General features: G+C 46.6%; 1 protein-coding gene across 11 annotated transcripts; it reads right to left on the minus strand.

Annotated features, from left to right (window-relative positions):
* Nucleotides 1–3,430: 3,430 nt before the first annotated feature.
* LOC139826680 (S-adenosyl-L-methionine-dependent tRNA 4-demethylwyosine synthase TYW1-like) lies at nucleotides 3,431–20,207 on the minus strand. 11 transcript variants are annotated; one of them, XR_011736841.1, is made up of 8 exons: nucleotides 20,138–20,203; nucleotides 18,440–18,579; nucleotides 13,893–14,047; nucleotides 12,625–12,746; nucleotides 11,990–12,074; nucleotides 11,008–11,202; nucleotides 9,716–9,852; nucleotides 4,849–6,170 (listed from the first exon to the last, which is right to left on the minus strand). XR_011736841.1 is itself a non-coding variant. In XM_071803093.1 (7 exons), exons 4-7 carry the CDS (start codon nucleotides 12,648–12,650, stop codon nucleotides 6,108–6,110), a joined length of 369 nt encoding a protein of 122 aa, XP_071659194.1. In that variant the 5' UTR covers nucleotides 12,651–12,746; nucleotides 13,893–14,047; nucleotides 18,440–18,579; nucleotides 20,138–20,203; the 3' UTR covers nucleotides 4,849–6,107. The 11 variants fall into 11 exon arrangements, 1 of the variants encoding a protein (XP_071659194.1); XR_011736848.1 differs by lacking the exons at nucleotides 4,849–6,170; nucleotides 9,716–9,852 and adding an exon at nucleotides 3,431–3,445; XR_011736847.1 differs by lacking the exons at nucleotides 4,849–6,170; nucleotides 9,716–9,852 and adding an exon at nucleotides 4,234–4,374.

A 20,207-nucleotide genomic window follows, 5' to 3' on the forward strand; every position in this document is an offset into this window, starting at 1 on the left:
GACACTGTGGGTGTTTCCTTGGCGGCTGTGGAAGCTGCGCTGGGCAGTGGCGCAGGGAAAGGCCACTGCAGGGAAGAGGGCTGGAGCCTCAGCCTCAGCCCTGCTCCAAGGGCAGCCCTCCCCAAGGCTCTGCTGTACCGGCTCGGCTGCGGCCCTGCTCTTTGTGCCCCTGCACCCCGCGTCCCTGGCACGGAGCCTGCCGCAGCTGCACATCCCGGACAGGAGCGGGAGGAGGAGGAGGAAGAGGAGGAGGAGGAAGAGCCTGGGCACCCTGGGGAGCCGAGCTGCAGGGGAAAGCATCCGGGGGCTCGCCCAGCCAGGGCACTGCGGGGCGCCCAGAGCTGTGCAGGAACCACCGTGTGCCACAGGGACAATGGCACCCCAGGCAGGAGCCGTGCCTGGGGAGAGGAAAGCCATGGCGGGCAGCTGGGCTCTGCCAAAGCTCTGCTGGGGCTCCCGACCCTTTTGTTCCACAGCCCCTGGCAGGAAAGGCAGGCTGGAGCCGAGGTGGGATGGGGACACCTCCGAAAGCTCCTCTGCGGACCCCTGGGTTGGCATAAAGCGTGTCACAGGGGCCTGAGAGCGGCTGTGTGGCAGGAGGGAAGGAAGTTCGAAACTGCTGGCTGTTGGGCACCCTCACCCTGCCCGTGCTCTGTGGGGACTCCACGCAGCGGGTGTCAGCGATGCTGGCAGAGCCCAGGCAGGCTTAACCGCGCTACGAGAGATCGGGCCCATTTGTCAGACCTCTGTGGGATATTTTTTCCTGAAAAGCCCTGATTTTTGGGCATCCTGACTTTGCCTCCATAGGAGTAATTCCTACTGCCATTTACACTCTAAACAGCTGTGCCTTTCTCATGGCACCACGCGTGAGGTTGGCCAACGGTCAACAAGAATGGCTTGCCTCTTCTTAGGTGACTCTAAGCAGCTAAGGAATATATGGATATATATATGTATATATGAAGACTTATGTAGATAGGTGCCATGCAAACACCTGCCCCTGAGTTACCTACCTGCTTCCCCTCCTGCTCTAGTAGGCAGAAACGGGATTTCTTCCCTATGATGCCAGTGACTTCAGACACCCACTTTGCTTTATCTTGACGTGCCGCACACAGGATCACCTTTCTTTGCACTGGAAGAGAGTCTGGATCACTGAGAGACAGAAACCTGCAGTCGTTGCTACTCTGTAAATCAGGTCTTTTGCAGTCTTCAAGATGGATATAAAATGTAGCGAGAAGTCACTTGCAGAAATCATAGTCCTGTTTCTCCTGTAGTGTTCCTGCGCTTGCCCAAGGCGGGGGCTGGAGAAAGCGTAGGACAAGCTGAGGCACCATATGGAAGTACAAGAAAGTACAACTTTCACCCTTTGGCAAACAAGATTTGAGCAAATCAGATTGCAGTCTGGGTAATTCAGTGAGAAGGGAAACTGTGCGTGAATTTGGGGGTGGGAGGGGCTGTTTCTGTGAATAAAATGTCACACAGATGTGTTTGACATTCAAGAAGTTAACAGCAATCACTATCCTAAAAAATATAAACACCCCTTCCTTCCCCAAAGCGTTAGAGGCCTTCAGACAATACACACAGACTCACGGAGATTCCTAGATCCAAATCAGTTCACATTCCAGCAACTTTTAAATACAACCTCATACAATATCAAGTTCCCATCCATCATAGCATTTCGGGTTTGTTTTGGTTTTGGTTTTGTGGGGGGTTTTTGTGGATTTTTTTTCCCCCCCAATCGGAATCAGAGTTTAACAATTTAAATTCTTTCCTGGTCTAAAAATTATTAGATAACAATAAGAGTAAATTAACTTAGAGTACCATACTTCATCCCATTTTTTCCAAAGTTCTGCAGAACAACATTAATTGCAATACAGCACTAAAACCCAGAATTCCACATTTAAGCCACATTCGAGTACAGTATCGTTTCAAGTTTCTTTTATCAGAATATTTCCCCAAAAGTTACTCTAATGCGTAAGGATGCATCCTAAGGGGGAGCAAGGTGGTATTTTAGCAGCGGAACCGGTTCCCATTTCGTAATTATCTCCCCAAACAAAATTCTTTTGGTACGAAATACATATATATATATATATGCCAACTAAAATACTGAGCTCAGATATGACAACCAAGTACCAAGTTCAAATATGCAGTTGGATCACAGTTACTTATTCAAGACAATATCTCCATTTTAGCACTGCACCTCAAAATTATTTTAGCATTGATCTCAAAATTATTTGATAACAATAAGAGTAATATTTCCCTTTGGGGTCTTCTGGCTTCTCACTGGGTCTTTTCACTGATATCACGTGTGCCTTTGTTTAGTTCAGCTGTAGACACTGTTTATGGTCCATAGCCTTCCGGGTACTGTTTGTGTGAATAAATCCTTTTCTTCTCAGCAAAGTGCCAAACAGGCCCCGTTCTGCAGACGTCTGTGATGCCTCCACGTTAGCCTTGCATTGTTATTTTTTTCCCCAGTCAGTTCCGTTCTTCCCAGCAAAGTGTGAACCAGACCTTATCTTGCAAGTCTTCAGTGTAGTTTGTAGGTGCTTTTGGTAAATATGAGCAGAACTTTACAGCTCCAGATTTTAGCAAAGATTAGTTACAAAGTTTTCTTTTACAGCAAAGATTTTAGCTTCCTAAGTAACATGAAGCAGCAAGTATATTAAAAATCATGCAACCTTATACTTCCAGATAATTCGTTATTTCTAGTATGCATTTGCTTAAGCTAAACGATTGCTATGAAACATAAATTGGGCTCATCCACTGAGCTGTGAGCAGTAAAACCATGGCCATACGGCTGGTTATTCAGCAGAGCGAGCTCAAAGTAGGCTCATCCAGGCTGTCATATTTATAAAATAAAGTTGTTGGCTCATAGTCAAATTGCAGACAGTGGGAAAGGTCTGCACAAGACCCCCTGCACCCACAACCCATTGGTGTTCAGCTGCTGTTCTGCTTCCCTGTGGGTCTCCTGGAAGGAGCTCTTGGCCTGGCTGCAGCCCAGGCCTTTCCCTCCTCTGGAGTCTGAACCAAACTGCCGCTGGGCTGGCTGGAGGGGGTCAAGTGCATCCACCACACCTGGGAACCTGTATCGTTCCTCCTCGTGCACCACAGCTGCCCCGGTCCCTTCCCTGGAGCCAGCCCCAGGATGGACTCCATCCACCCCAGCAGCCTGATCACCACGTGGTCCTCTTGGGAGTCACAGAATCAGAGTGGTTGGGCTGCAGGAGCTCTGCAGATCCCCAGCCCAGCCCTGCTCACACAGGGTCACAGAGCAGATCACACAGGTGGGTCCAGGCGGCTTTGGATGTCTCAGAGAAGGAGACTCCACACCCGCTCTGGGCAGCCTGGGCCAGGCTCTGGCACCTCCCAGCAAACAAGTTTCTGCTCATGTTCACATGGAGCCTCCTGTGTCACGGTTGAGACGGACAAATGGCATAGACCAAGTTCTCTGAGGATAAAAGCAGCAGATGCCATTTATTGCCACAAGTGCATTTTTATACAGTTTTACCAATTCAAGTGTCTCTTCACTATTGGTTACAAGTTACAGCAGTAACATCTCTTTGGCTATTTTTGCTGTCATCAATGTTACTCTTTTACTCCCTTCTCCCTCCCGGGTACATCCTTAACATCTCCGGATACTCCATCACTCCCATCTTTCTCATGGGTAGGCCTTCATATCTTCAAGGCTAATTTTTGTTCCCATGCCCTCCGTCAGGGAATCCACAGACCCATCATAGTCCCACATAACTGTGCACAATATTCCTGCCCTTCCAAAAATAAGCAAAAAATCTCACTCAAAACCCCCCACACCACAAAGATTTTTATTAGAGAAGTCTCACGATCGTAAGCCCGTATTTTATTAGAGACTTGTCCCAGCTGCCCGCAGAATATTTCATTTTTAGTAGAGATGCAGCGCATCCCCCTCCCCACTCCCCTGGGTATTATTTTTATCAGCTTTTGCTTTATCCCCTCCTATAATGGTTGCTCTGTTCCTTGAGCAATGCTTAGTGCTGTGGAGTCTTGGAAGAAACTTTGAGGGAAAATGCAGCACAGGTATAAAGTATCATTGACTCCAGTGATGTAGTGATTGACGTGGATACCTGCTGGGGACCAAGAAGGTGGGGAGATGCTGGTGGTGGTGACCACGAAAGGAGAAGAAGAACAATGAACATGAAAACTCAAGAAATGAGACCTCCCTGAACCACAGGTGAGATCCCAGAGGAGGAGAGTTGAAGGGCAAAGGAGTTCAGGACAACTGGCAGTTTCTCAAACCCTATTCAGTGCAAACGGTGCCAATAATAAAGCGAAGATCGCAAGCGTAACAAGAAACCAATCTGGCAGAATCACAGGCTCTTCTGCACCCTTGTGATCCTCCAGCTGAAAATAAAAGGAAAAGCACAAGAAGACAGGGTCATAATCAGAAAGGTCAAGGCAGAAAATCAGATAAAACTAACAAAGGACATCCAAAAGGGCTAACAAGGAAGAGCCCAGACAGGAGTAGGGAGAGGACAGGTCAGAGATATTTAATCTAAATGCAATGTTTTCACTTGGATGGTTAAACCCACACACATACACACCCGGCTGAGCCGCTCACCAGGGTCCGCACCCATCTCACCCCACCGACCACCTTCACATTTCCTCCTAGAAAAGCCTCAGGTTGTTACAGTGCTGGCAGAGCAGCACAGAAAGGCACCAAGACTTCACTTTTACCATTCACAGGGGCATGAATTAGGTGTATTCTCTCATGTCCTGTCCCTCACCCCATCTAGAGGGTTATTTCAAGAGCTCCTGGAAGACAGGCAGGCCCAAAGGTCAAGAAACCAGCAAATAATCTAATCGGAAGGAAACAAGGAAGCTTGGGTCACAATGTATTAATTCTGGAAACAAAAAATAAGCAGATTGAAACACTGGGAGAAGAGATTATTAACTCAGCAGAACAAGGACTGGTGGCTGGAGATGGACAGAGACTCTGAACTTTCAGGCTCAGGTCCTGAGTTTCACAAACCTGCAGTGTCCACTCCTTTAATATCATAAAATTTATATTTCCCTGAAGAATTTAGGCCCTTGAGTCAAGTTACTTAATGAGAAGAAACTTTTGTTTTAATCTATGTTTTCAGTTTCTTCTTCATTTTTTTTTAAAAGACCTCTTTAATTAGCCCTCCTGTTACTCATCTCTTCATTTTGCAGGGCTTACTGTGATTGCTGGCTTTTGGCCACACACTTATTCAGCTCATCCGAACAGAACTTCAGCTGTTGCCTGTAAGTTAGAGCTGAACATCCAAGTACAGGTATAAACACCAGAAAGTTACAGAAGAAGAAATATGAACCAATTTCTTTACAGGATATCTCACTCTGTCTGGTTTGCCGCCTCCTCAGGCGCAAAAATAATAAACCCTATTAATTTAAGTCTTATTTAGCTGTTCCATCTCTCTGCAATAATTGATTGGGCTTTAGACACTCAGCCAGAAAACACAATCAAATCAGGTTTGCCTGGTGACTGCGCCATAGCAGTGCCAGAAACCCCCAGTCCCCACACTTGCTCTAATTGACTAAAACATTTGGTCACTCGCACATTTCTATACAGACAATTAAGCTAAAGAGACACTACAAACGCAGTAAGACCAGCTGAGAGCAATAATGGATCTTTTCAGTCTATTTTTCTAGGGAGAATTATGACTTAGCGATGTTGCAGTAACTAAAGCGGGTTTTGTCTCCCCTTTGCTCCCGATGCAGCAGCCTCAGGAGCTCAACGCTGCACAATCGCTGCCTTGCAGGGAACCACACCAACGAATTATCTGCTTTTCCTGCCCTCCAAAAAAGCTGCCACGTGCTAAATCTGCATCTGTTTGGCATCTATCAGGGCTGTAGCACTTCCAGGAATGAGGGGGAAGGGCTCCAGTGCAGAGTCAAGCCACATTTTTTACAAATACCCCCAATTTTCTGAGTCTGTTTGGATGCTGGCTCCGCACGTGCCGGCTGGCACGGGGCCAAAATGTGTCAGTCACAACCAGGCAAACACAACGATACCCAGTTCCCAGGAAAGTGGCTGAACTGCAGCATTTCTTGCCAAAGTGATGCACAGAGAACAAACAGGCTCCTCGGACTCTTCCTCAGAGATCTTGGGGGAGCTGCAGCGGTCGGAAACATTGGCAGAATCTACAAGTGTCAAAAGCCTAAAAGAAGAGATCCAGAAAAAGAAAAAGAATTGCAGCCGCCTTATCTGCAACTTTGTGCACACGAGACAAGAACGGTGAGGCATGACATTTGTATTAAAAACATTTTGCCAACAGTAGATCCAGACTATCACTTCATACGTCTCCAATGGCACAGGTGGTACCTGCTAATAGAAGGTAACGTTTATCCTACCCAGTCACTGGTCCCTGCAGTTCTACATTCAGTCTTGCATGACTAAGAATCTGCAAACGTGGTTTAAAGCAGAAAGCGTACAGCTAGTCCTGGCTGGAGGATTAGTAAGCTGTGCTGACATGCAACCAGTAGAGAGGAGCGTGGGTATGGAATTCCTGTCTCCCTGCACCAAATCAAATGACCAGCACAGCTCACAGCCACACAGAGGCTGTAACACCCCAACCACAGGGTCTAAAAAAGAAACAACAAGCAGAGAAAGCTTCAGTTCTGCTTTACATCAAGCTTAAGGTGTGCATGATGTGAGACTTGAGATGAGTGTCAAAATTAACCTTTAAGTCTTCCTCCTCAGTAGAGATCTGAGAAGACAGGCAGCTGCAGTGCATATGGAAAATCCAGCAGCTGAAAACCCATTTCACCTGCAGCAGGTCAATAGTCATAGAATCATTTTGGTTGGAAAAGCCCCTCAAGATCAGGGAGTCCAACCATAACCCACGCCTGGCACTGCCCCATGTCCCTGAGAACCTCATTTAAACACCTTTTAAACCCCTCCAGGGATGGTGACTCCAGCACTGCCCTGGGCAGCCTGCTCCAATGCCCCACAGCCCTTTGGGGAAGAAATTGTTCCCCACATCCAACCTCAGCCTCCCCGGTGCCACTTGAGGCCGTTTCCTCTGCTCCTGGCGCTTGTTCCTGGGGAGCAGAGCCCGACCCCCCTGGCTCCAAGCTCCTTTCAGGCAGTTCAGAGATCAGAAGGTCTCCCCTCAGCTCCTGTTCTCCAGCTGAACCCCCCCAGGTCCCTCGTGAAGTGGTTTGGGATGGAAGGGACCTTAAAAATCATCTAGTGTCCACCCCCCAGCCATGGGCAGGGACACCTTCCACTGGACCAGGTTGCTGAGCATCCCAACATGGCAAAAAGTCCAGAAGAAAACCCAAAGACACCTTCCGGCACAGATCTCTACACCACCAAAAACTCATTGCAAGAAAAGGCTTGGAAAGCATACACAAAAAGGCATAATTACAAAGGAATGAAGTAGAGCAGTGGTTGAAAAATGCCCAGAAGTCACAAGAAAGACTCAGCCATCCTCCTCCAAAAATGCAGCCACCATGAGCTCGGTTATAGCCCATCTGATGTCACATTGTGCTTCACAAACTCCTCAACGACCTCCAGAGGGCTTTTCTTCTGAGGAGGGAAATACACAGCTGGCAAATCAGTGTGGGTCTACCAAGCAACCTCCACAAAAGCCCTGGGGTTGGAAGCAATGATTGTCTGTTAAAGCTGAAACATTTCGGTGCAGAAAAGGGAGCTTCACAGCAGGAGATCTTTACAGGGGGAAAAAACGTCCCAGTTTCCCGCTGTTTTACAGGAGTGTGCCGGAGCTGAAGGTCAGACACAGCGGCAAATCCATCACCACCGACTTCAGGAGCATTGGCTGGAACACAATTGCTGCACTTGAGCCACCACCCAAAAGAATGTTCTGACTAAAGCGAGAAAATGTCACTGTTGGTGAAAGGAACCTGTTCAAATTATTTCAGCGTTTTATACCAGAATAGAAGTGGAATCCGGGCAGCGGAATTTTTCAGTTTGCCCAAGTGCGACAGGAGAAAACTCCAGTTTCATTCCTAGGGCCGCTCAGTCTTTGAGAAACCCTTGAAAGGCCACCAAGAGCTATTCTTTAGGCTTCCTCTTTCCCTTAAAAGGAAAGAAAGCGCTGTTGAAAAGTATAAAAGGCTTGAGATTTGTGGAAGGGTTTGCTTCTGTGAACTGAAAGCAGGAGTGAGAACATGAGAGGGGATATTACAGGGCTCTACTTGACACGCAAAAATACTGCAGTCGCAAAATGGATGGAAAGCTTGGTCTTTCCGTGATGCTGCTTCAGATCCTTCTTGTCATACAGGAAACTAAGAACACCTTGGACATTTTTAACACGTAGTAAAAGCCTGCTAAGGTCAGTGAAAAATGCAGCTGCTTCAGCAGGCAAGCCAAGCCGAACCTGGTGTCAAGAAAACGGGACTGGCAGAGTTCAGGGCTGGGAATGCCAGGAGCTGTAAGAAATACCAACCTCACCAGCTGAGCAGAAAAGAGCTAACAAATTGTTAGGATCTGGCTTTTTGCCTAAACCCAGATGCCCATTTTAATCCAAGAGCCCCTTCTGCTTTGCAGCAGGGGACAACAGGAATAACAAAAATTTCCAATACATAAGCGCATAATTTCTTGTCAAACTAAGCCTATGATGGGGTGTTGAACATTTTCACCGGAGGCCACAGCAGCCCCGCAGTTGCATTCAAAGGGCCGAATGTAATTTGAGGATTTGGCCCACAGGGCTTGTGTTTGTTATGTGCATCGTGCTCCTTTATCGCCGACTCTGTCTCGTAACACAAAAGACATACTGGCTTTTCCTCCCTGAAACACAAACACGTATTTGCTTTCCCATCTATCAATAAATCGCCTTCCTTCCACATCAATCTTCCTCTTACTGGACATTCTGGGATTCAAATTGCTCCACCAAAGACGGTAAGATGTGTCACCTAAGTAAAAGATCTAGATGATACTTTCACCTCCATCAACTAGTACTGAAGAAAAACCAAAATCCTGGACCTTTCACAATAAGCCCCGTGGTAAGTCAGAACGCTTGCTGAGCCTGTCGCAAAACATCTGCCATGAAGATCTCACATTGGTGACCTCCACTAGTGGCAACCACGGCAAACCGTGTCTTACGGAAGTGAGGCCATGGGTATCGACCACACGGCAGCTCATCCCATTTCAATCCCTCCCCCAAATCTACCTGCAAGTTCTTGAGAGCTCCTCTCACCCAGGTGAGATGGAGAAGAGACATCCATCCCTCAGCCCAAGTAGATTCACTAATTCCTACATTGGCTTCGCCATCCCAGGCTGCTCCCTTGAATTCTTGAATTAGATTCTGGAGGAACTGTTACTCTTTTAGCAACTAATTTGAATGAAAAAAACCTATTGCTATAATAAAAGCATTCTGAAACTAATAGACACTGGCAGATCATCTTCTCAGGCCATTTTGTCCATTAACAGCAGCTGTGTCACGCACCTGTGCTGTTAGATTGCCCACAGAAGAATTCAGAAGACCTATGAAGATGTCACATATTTCCTTATTTGGAGAACAGAATCTACAATGATTATTGAAGTGTATCACCACTATCCATATAAAATAAATGAGAGATACTCCATAGATAGTGTGAGGACATCACTATCATCTGTATCACACTTGACTGATGAGTTCTCTGCCCTTACCTGAAGTTTGAGGCCAAACTTTTGCCAAGAGATTTTAAATTTAAAACCCATCACCATCCGCCAGAACAATCCTAAGAAAACAGAACTAACCAGCCACCTCCAAAAACCATCTTCCAACTGCTCTTGGACACTGCACCCAAGAAAAAAACCAGCAAGACAAAATCCCCTCAAAGGGTCCCCACGGGGAGGTTGGGAAGACACAAGAGCGCACGCAGTTCACGTTTGGGCTGCAAAGCAAGCAGAAAAGAAAAATCCAAATAAAACCACAGGATGGGACTCGAGAACAGGTTGTGTCACAGAAGAACCAGTTTCCCGGTCCCAGCTCCCCTGCCAGGGCCAGAGCAACGGGACCCTGGGCTTTCCCCTCACACCCATCTACTCTCCCCACAAAAGGACATCTGGGTTCCTCCAGCGCCCACCACAGCCCAGCCTCATATCCAGCTATCGCTCCCAATAAATCATTTGGCAAATCAAGGAGCGGTTAAAACTAACGATGGTGAACAACCCACCAGAGCACAGGTCTGTGCTGACTTTACAGCAGCAGGGAAGTCTAAAAGACAATCAATATTTTTGTACCCATAAAATAAGAGGACACTGAAGGAATATCTGTGGAGTCACACTGGGGGTTTGTTTGGGGTTTTTGCTGCTCTTGTTTTTAGTTTGGGGTTTTTTTTTTGGTTGTTTTGTTTGTTTGGGCCCATTTTGGTTTTGGTTGAGTGCCTTTTTTTCCCCCAGTCATCTTTCCTATGAGAACAGCAGCTTGAGCCTCCCTCTAAGGCTGAAGAAAGATTTAAATGTACTTCCTGGGAAAAAGAAAACCACACAAAAAACCCACCACCCAAACTTTGAGCCCAGCAGGAACTGTTTCAAGCAGCTACAAGCAACTGCAGAAACAAATAAGAACGTGTTAGGCTGTACCTACTGATCACCACAGGAGACACTAATATGAAAAGTGCTTCTATCTGCATTTTAGTTCCTGACACCTACCTGAACAGATTAAATTACTAAAGCGTTCACACAGCAAAATGGAAGCACTGCAAATAGAACCCAGCCAAATACCTGAACCATCAGCCTCTCTCCAGCTCTGTGTTGCTTGCAGGCACTTAGTTTGTGCTGTATTTGTATTTTTATGCAAGACTGAACACTGATGGAAAGGGAATCAGCATTTTCTCAGGCTGCAAGATTGGCTAACAACCTCCTTTCCCATTTCAAGGGGCAGCACACTTGCTTCAAAACTGCACTGCCTGTGCCCTAAACCCAGTCCACACAAAGGCTGCAAATCTCACACAAGCTACCAGTTATCATTCAGTTTTGGAGCATTTTGGGAAGCTCAGCCTTTCAGCGGAGCAGCAACTTCAGAAAGGTGCAGAGCAGATACTTACAGTGTTGTAATGATCGACATAAACCGCATTTCCCAAGCCAAACACAGCGCATCTCAGGCCTTTCAGATACGTTTTCCCAAAGCGAAAGTCACGCGCTGCCTCTTCTAACCCCTTGCAGAACCACGCTGCACTCTCGGTTGGCTGCCCGTCAGTGTACGTAGCTACCAAGAACACACAAACGTTCCTGCCGGTTGTCTAATAATATCAAGAGAATAGAAGAGATCGGTGCATTTCTCAGAACGCTTCCCATTAGTAAGACAACTGGAACACATGGGGAGTTGGAAGAAGTTAAAAGATGAGGTTTTTTCTAAGTGGGATTTTGGTGTGGGATGCTGCAGGTGATAACCCCAACAGTGGCGAACGGCCATCCCCCCTGCAGAGACGCCTTAAATTAGCCAGGAGAGATCAAACTGTCTGTCTGCTGCTTCACAGAGGTGGTACAAGAGAACAGAACATCTCCCTTCCCCACCCCAATCAACAGCTTCTTGAGCAGACTCTTGCAGCAATCAAGTTTCTCACTGATTCAAAAAAACAACTATCAATATTCACAGAAGAAAAATGCCTCAAGGATTACTCCATCTAAATATGACCAGCAAGGAGTTTTTAGCTTATGAGCCTGTGAAGGCTGCAAATTGTCACCATCTGCTTGTTCTGGCTTTGAACCCTTCCCTGGGGATACAGAGACAGAACAGAGGGACCTGGTGCAACCGCTCTCACTGAACTCACACCTGAGTTACAGAACCAGCTCATACCAAGTCACTGTCACCATCAAAATACTCTAGGCAATCCTCTCCTAGGAATATTCAAAATTTAGGTGTTTTCTGCTGAGGGTTGATGGGCTACACTTATACAGAAGGGAAGCGATTTTTAACACACAGCATTGGGAATTTCCAGAATAATAGGAGAGAAATACAAGGGGAAAAGAGCCTTCGCAACACAAGGAAAAGCTTTTCTTTATTAGTCATATTTATAAGGTACTTACCTCCTCTGGATCATAATCTCCCATGCTGATGACTTCCACAGGCAAACAAAGTGAAATAACGGCTTCAGCCAGACCTCTGGCAAACCTCCAAAAAAAAAAAAAAATAGGAATTTATCAATTGCTTCAACCCAAGCATGGTAGCGACCAAACAACCCCCACACGCCCAGTCACAAGACACCTCCCACAACAGAAAGAACAAAGACATCCGAGAACTGGACACTGGACCTAGAATTCCTCATGTTAAGAAAAAAAAAATCAAGTATATTGGCTGCAAGAAGAGAGTGACATGAATTTTAATGACTAATGATTTCACATTTACACACACCATTTTTTTCAAAAGCACCTAAACCAGTACTTGTCTCTGAGAAGACCCGCTCGCAACTACGGGTACGGCAAGAGTAAACTTTAAACTTCACCATCAATGTCTCTACTGCATGCGCCATTTAAAGCAAGTAGAAAAAAATGTTATTTTTACATAATTTTAAGTTATCTTTCATGTTGGGCAATGACTTCTCATGAGCTAATGAACTTTCTGATGTTTACACTGTGCAATACTTCTAAGGCAAGCAACAGACTTGAGTCTCAATATTTCAAATTACTTCACGTAGGTGGGGAAAAAAAAAAGTAACTGATACCTTTGCTGTGCCAGTCTGAGACCCATAGAAAATCTTTACTTTGCCTCCAGGGTGGCTGATCCATTTACGAGTTTGTCTTCTATTCCTTCAGAAGAAGCTGGATTCCCATTGGATTTTTCACCCTAAGAAACAAGCACCACTTCTCATTCAATCCCTTTTCAAAGTGATGTTAACCCCATTCTCCCAAAACCACTTAAAACACCTATCCTGTGAACAGACTCTCAGCACTAATTAAATGAGGCTATCAAAGCATTTTAGCTTCTCACACCCAGAGAAAGACACAACCACGTCTCTGAACTAGGCCACGCTCCAATAAACTCAGGTCACACGCAGCCGGATCCAGCTGAACGCAGGAACCTCCCAACTCGCGCAGCAGAACTTTGCTCACCTGCGCAAGGAGCTTTTACCATCCTGAACAGCCTAATCCCACTCCCGTCCTAAAACCAGCCCAACCTCATCAGTAACATCAATGGAAAGAGGAACCCGAGAACTCCAGCACAAGTAGAGTGATTGATTTGCAGTGACAGAGCAACCCAGGCTGACACGATCTCTCAGTAACGACGGGAGAAGCGTTCAGCAGAGAGCTGCTCCAACATCAGAGCAACGAGGGCACCGAGTCACCCACAAACATGAGACCGTCCAGGCTGCGGATTATAACCCTCAGGTGCACTGAACTGTAAGGAACGTTCAAGGAAGAAACGTTGTTTTCACAAAACTGGGGAGCTGGCACCTGACCCCAGCGAGGGAAGGGACCGAGACACATCAGACTGTGAATCCTGAATGTAAAACAAAATCTCTTCAAACTAATCCCAGAATGCAAACTGACACCTGTATTTACAAGTTAATCTAGAGGGAAGGACGGCCAAAGAGCCAGGAACCCATTTTTAAATAGATCAATAAGGGAAAGGGTGTTGTTCGGATTAGATGAATGAAATACGTAAACTGAGGCAGGTGTCGGGTGCTCTGTAAACCCTGAAGAACCGACCAGTGGGCAACAGGGGAGGGAAATTGCACCCAGGGTTTGGGGGGATATAAACGGGGGCTTTTTGCCCTATTATGCGTGCCTGCCTTTAGGGAGAACACCCGGTCTTGCAAAATCATTAACAAAATGTGCTTTGCTGAGAGATCCTGCCTGGGCCTGTTCTATTGGCAAGGTGATCGTTTCCTACACGACCACACCTGGGCTCCGCAGTGACCCACGGGGGGGCCCACAGTGGGGCAGCACGTGTCACTGCACCAGTGGGGACCGTCACCCGGCAGCCACTCGCCTCCACACGCAGATTTCGGGGCCTTCTTGGACAAAAGCACTTCCATCTTCCCTTGCCTTCTTTCTGGTTTTGGTGGTGAGGAACTGAACGATGATCCAAATGCTGATCCCAATGATACAGGGAATTGACCTTCTCCCCTGGAGAAGTTGTAGAAACTGAGGGCAACAGAAAGTAGAAATTTGGAAAGGTTGTTAGATGAAGCTTGGAGAGTATTCAGTAACAGGGACAAGGAAGATTCTTGAAAGGATAAGTAAGTATGGAACTGAAGAGGTTGGAAGGCTTTGAAAGCCTTTAGAGAGAGGTCAGTATATATGTTGGGAAAATGAACGTTGGGGAAGGTACAGAGGAAGTAGGCAGAGAGAGAAACAGACAGTAGCAAGTTTTGAAAAAGACTGATGGGAACCTGGAATGAACAGAAACAAGTGGAATTTTTGGTGGATTGACAACAAGTAACAATTACATAGTAGGTAAAGGGAGTCACTGGCCAAAGTGAACGGGCATATTTTTGTGAACCTTTGAAATACAAATTGGGTAAACAAGTAGGTATTGATAAATTTCTATATATGTCCAATTCCTTCCAACCTTTTTGAGAGAAGGAATTTGGCCAGTAATAGAGAAATTAATACAAATCAGGTTATAAACAGAATAATAAAGGACCTCTACCCAGTGGTAGTAAACACCTTTCTGACTGTATTAACTCTAATTTGATTTGGCTTACTGTTTTAGATTTGAAAGATGCCTTTTTGCCTCTCTCTCCGTGAAGCCAGCCAGACAATATTTATGTAAAACCCAGCTCACCTGGATGGTGTTGCCACAAGGATTTAAAAACAGCCCAACAGTACTAGGAAATCAGCTCGCTAAAGATCTTGAATCTTGGGAAGCCCCATCTGATGAAGGACAGATGCAACAATATGTGGATGATCGCTACCAGGACACAGAAGACATGCATAACCTGAACTGTAAGCTTATTGAACTTTGGGGGCTCCAAGGATACCAGGTATCACAGAAGACAGCCCAGATGATACAGCAACTCATGAGTAACTCATTTGGGCTATGAAATCAGCGTAGGGCAGAGGACCCTGGGCCAGGCTCGAAAGGAGGCCGTATGCCAAACATCAAAGCCTCAAACTGTAAAAGAATTACGGACCCTTCTTGGGCATGACAGAGTGGTGCCGGTTGTGGATTTATAATTATGGATTGTTTGTCAAGCCACTGTATGTGCCAGCAGCCACAGATCAGGAACACCTGCAATGGAATAAAGGAGCTACACGAGCCTTTGAAGAACTTGGTAAGGCTTTGACAGCGCCTGCTCTAGGACTCCCAGGTGTGAGTAAACCATTTTTTCTATTCTCTCACGAGAAGCAGGGAATAGCCTTGGGTACACTGGCACAGGATCTTGGCCCGTACCGACGAGCAGCGGCCTATTTCTCCAGACAATTAGATGCAACTGCAAAAGGGTGGCCGGGATGCCCGCGGGCAGTTGCTGCAGCAGTACTGAACATACAGGAGGCCCGGAAATTTACCACGGGTCAGAAAATGGTTGTGCTGGTATCCCACACGGTGCCTACAGTTCTAAAAGAAAAAGGGGGACGTTGGCTTTCCCCACAAAGATTTCTCAAATATCAAGCTAAATCATCCTCACTAACACTGTCAAGCCAGCTTCTTTCCTCAGTGACAACATTGGAAAACCAGTTCATCATAATTGCCTGGAAACCATTGAAACAACATAATCCAGCCAAGCAGATCTAAAGGACATAGGATTATGGAGAACACTGAGAACTGCCTTACGGACGAAAGCAGCAATATCCTGAACGGTGAAAGGCACGCTGGTTATGCTATAGCTACTAGCCATGAAGTGATGGAATCTGGGCCTCTGTCTGAAAGTACTTCAGCACAAAAGGCAGAAATAATCGCCCTTACCTGTGCTCTGGAACTAGCCGAAGGTAAAACTGTGAACGTTTATATGGACTCTAAGTATGCTTTCAGGGTCGTGCACGGAACAATTTGGAAAGAAGAAGGACTCTTGAACTCTCAAGGCACACATATCAAACGTGCAGGAGAAATATCGGCAGCTCAACTTCCTAAGAAGGTGGCAATCATGCATATCCAGGCGCACCAGAAAGCGAGCTCGGAATTGGAAAAAAGGAAATGAGCTGGTGGACAGGGAGGCAAAACTGGTGCCTAAGCAAAAGGTAAAAGTGGAAAGTGCCCTAGTCCCCGACGGGCAGGTTATTTCAGAAGGTAAGCCAGAATATACTAAGGAAGACCAGAAACTTAGTATAGATTTAGAGGAATCATATCATGAGGAAGGGTGGGCTCACGCCCCACAAGAGAAAACTTATTGTTACCTCCTATTTAGTTTGCCCTTTAGTAGCAGAAACATTATACGAACATTTGATCAAAAATAGTAACTACAAATTGGTACACTACTGTAAGACAGGTGACACAGCAACGCGCTCTTTGCCTCCAGACTAATCCTAAGAATATACCTAAGCTAGAAATGGGTCAAATTGGGAAAGGAAACGGACCTGGGCAATAATGGTAAATTGATTTTTCGGAACTCCCAAGAAAAGGGGGGTGCTGATATTGGTTGGTACTAACTGATACCTTTTCAGGTTGGCCAGAAGCACTCCCTACCAGAACAGCAAAAGCTCGGGAGGTAACTAAAACATGAGCACAAGAAACAATACCAAGGCTTGGTGTTCCAGCTGATATATCCTCTGATAAAGGGCCACATTTTAAATCAAAAATTGTACAGCAAATCAGTCAGCACTTGAGAATAGACTGGCAACTACATACACCTTATCATTCTTCCTCCAGTGGCCAGGTAGAAAGAAAAAAAAAAAGATGAAGTGAGTCATCTAATTGAACAACAAATTGTAAATCTGGGGCAGGAGGCAAATTTGGCTTGGTCTCAATCTTCACCTTTGTCCCTCTTGCATATGAACAAGGCCAAGGGCAAAGAAGGGTTAAATCCTTTTGAAATCCTGGATGGGAGACCCTATAGTGTACAGAAGGGGATGTCTGCACAAGAAGGGGATGAAATTATGACTTTTTATATGGTTATATTGCGTAAACAACTTAACAAAATTGGGAAGAGTGTTTGGAACTTGGAGTAGGGGTCTGGATGGGCCAGTACATAACATCCAATTGGGCGATTATGTGTCTGTGAAGTCTCTTGCAGAAAAGGACTTTGGAATCACAACAGGAAGCCCATTTCAAGTCCTCCTGGCATCCTTCACTGCTACCAAGATTAAAGAACGGAATGCCCGAATCCATCATTCTAGAGTGAAGAAAGTCTGCAAAGCACCACGAAGGGTAACCCAGGCGCAACCTGGAAAATGCCGTTTCTTACGGTCACAACCCTAGCACACGGATGGGACGAAAATTGCCATGAGCAAGATCTGAATAAAACCATGGGGGAACGCTTTAAATTGGTGCTTTGGAATCAAAACCATCAGAGTGTATATATTACATTGCCCACTTCCGCAGAAGAAAGCTTTACATTTGTAGTAATTAACCAAAACCTTTCTGAAATTCTATCAAAGAAATTAGGTTATGTCCACCCTGACATGTTTTGGTCCTTCTGGACCTTCTGGGTAACCTTTTGGTCCCTTTGGTCCTTCTGGGTGACCAACCCAAACGGCACTTCCTACCTCAGCAAGAAGAAACCCAAAAGAGAAGACAAATGCTACAGCTGCAGTGAGCGGGGTCACCACGCCAAAGAACGCAAGCTCCCGTCGCAGCCCAGAAGATGCCATTCCTGCCGGAGCACCAGCCACATGGCTGTCAGCTGCCCCCAAAGAGCTCAGCAGCGCAGAAGACAAACACCAGGAGCCTGACTTTTGCATTAACATTAAAAATCTGTTGAAGGATAGAGATGGGTTTTCTCAGGTAGAAGTAGCCTTCTTACCTGCGGCCAGAGAAAACATAGACAATCATCACATTAGTAAAAGAATTTACTAACCTCTTAGCAAAGGGGGGAATGATACAGGGAACTGACAATTAACTAATTAACACTTGACACTTAAGGAACTAACCCTACCCCACATCACTAAAGACACTTAGAGAGCTAACCCTTTAACCCACATCACTATTGCCTAGCCTTGCTTAACTCTGTGTAACTTATTGTACGAAAAACAGGACTTCACTGACGCCTTGCAAAGATCACAATCCTCGGGTGCATCCTTGGGTGAACTAGATTACAGAAACTTGGACACAGTTTTAACCAACTCAGCAGTCTGAGACCCAACCAACTCATCACACTGGACCAAAGGTGATCGGGTACAGAGAAGAGGACCCGGGGTCACGATCACTGCGCAGCTGCAACCAGGAGGAGCCGGAGACTCTGGAAATGGTCTCCTGAACTCATTGCAATAAGAACCGCCTTCTCGGGGACAGGTTATGAATATGTACAGGTGTTCCTAAAACTTCCGTGAATATGTAACGCTTTACTGCATTTAACCAAGCTCACAGCTACTGTAATTTTACACACGTATTAGGTGAAATGATTCCCCGTGTGTCCGGCATCGTACCTAAATACATACCTTCCTTATAACCTCAAGGGTTGTAAGGTCATTCCACGCCTCACCAACAGCAACAACAGAATCAACGTAAAGTCTGTGCAGCCATAAGGACACCAGGGAAGTATAGAAGAAGTTCCACGTATCCATTGAGACATCTAGATCTGGAATAAATAACAGATTTAGCGAAAGCAGATTCCTACAGGATGAATTCAGTGTAAGCACACAAGAAAAATAATCATACAGGTTCTGTTCTAAGGAAAGGCAGAAAATACTTTTGTGCTGTGCAAGTGCCTGAAAGTAAAGAGTCCTTGCAAAACGTTCGCTGGCCTTAGTTTTGCGCGGACCTGACACAGGCAGATCTCTGGAGCTAAAAAGCTCCATGTCAGGGGAGAAATCACTGCCACAGAGGCTGCTGCCGAACACAGCCCTTGCTTGTGTACATGAGACACCACACTGGTTACAACAACAGCTTCGACCCAGACTTTCAAGGCCAGACTAAAACCTGGAAACCTTCAAAGTACTTTTTCAGAATTCTATCATGTGGGTGACGGTTGGTTCAGAACAACCCACACTGTTCTGAACCAACTTAAAAATTCAGGGTACATAACGCTGCAGCCAGGAGTGCACCTGTGCAGTCACCGACACTACCTAGCTCAGAAAAAAAAAAAGCATTTAAGAGTTTAAATAAGGTTTGTTTGCAACACTGATGGACTGAGGAACGCAGATGACAGCCTCCTGCTGTTATCCACAGTCCTCTTGGATCTTGTTTCTGCAGACGTGAGACGAGCTCAGAAACCGAGCATTTCCAAGAGGCTGGAAGCTTTGCTAACTTATTTTTCCCCTGGGCTGTTACTAATGCTAAAAAAGCTTCTTTCCCCCTCACCCCTCCACAATTAATACTGAACCCCAAAAAAGAAAAGAGCCGAGGGGCTCCCAGGCCCGTTCAGCAGCTCATCCTGTGCCTCCAGCACGACTGGTTTATGTGGGCAGCCCACAGGGGTGGGTTTTACCCCTCCAGGGGGCTCCAGAAACCTGCAGCAGCCCAAGTACCCCACACCCTGTGCCCACCCCAGCACGCGCCATCCTGCACCCCCAGCCCATCCCTCCCGTGTTCACCCACCCCTCTAACCCCCCATACAAACCCCTCACACTGACCCCCACATCCCACACCCCAGTAACTGCCTCAGAACCACCCCCCCCAGTTATTACCCCTTCACATACCCCCAGATATCACCCCCCCACACACACACACACACATTTTCCCGCCCCGTGGTTATTACCCTTCCCCCCTCACACACACACACTCCCAGTTATTACCCCCCCACACACACACTCTCCCCACCTCAACATCATTACACCCCCAGTTATCACCCCCCACCCTACAGCTATCACCCACCCCCCCATGGCTATTATTCACACACACAGTTATTGCCCCCTCCATAGTTATTACCCACACCCACCCCTCACAGCCCCCCCAGTTATTACCCCCACACACTTCTCCCCTCCCCACAATTATTGCCCCCAAGGGTTATTACTCTTCCCTCCCTCACACCCCCCGCCCCCCCAGCCCAGTTATTACCTTCACACACAGTTATTACCCCACACACACCCCTCCGGGGTTATCACTCACCCCGCCGCTATCAACCCCCCACACCCACCCTCCTCTCATGGTCATTACTCCGCCCCTCACACACACCCCTTCCCCCGCCCCGTTATTACCACTGGCCCTCAGAGTTATTTAGCCCAAACCCTACGGTCACCCCCCACAGTCCTCACAGGTTCACGTCCC

The sequence above is a fragment of the Patagioenas fasciata genome (assembly GCF_037038585.1).
Source record: "Patagioenas fasciata isolate bPatFas1 chromosome 19 unlocalized genomic scaffold, bPatFas1.hap1 SUPER_19_unloc_2, whole genome shotgun sequence".
Taxonomy (NCBI): Eukaryota; Metazoa; Chordata; class Aves; order Columbiformes; family Columbidae; genus Patagioenas; species Patagioenas fasciata.

Coding starts and splice junctions, on each gene's coding strand:
- LOC139826680 (XM_071803093.1), bottom strand. CDS start 12,650: ATGGGTCTCAGACTGGCACAGCAAAG. Junction 11,203..11,989: donor GAGATTATGATCCAGAGGAG/GTAAGTACCTTA, acceptor TGATATTATTAG/ACAACCGGCAGGAACGTTTG. Junction 6,171..11,007: donor ATGTCGATCATTACAACACT/GTAAGTATCTGC, acceptor CTCTTCTTTTAG/GCTTTTGACACTTGTAGATT.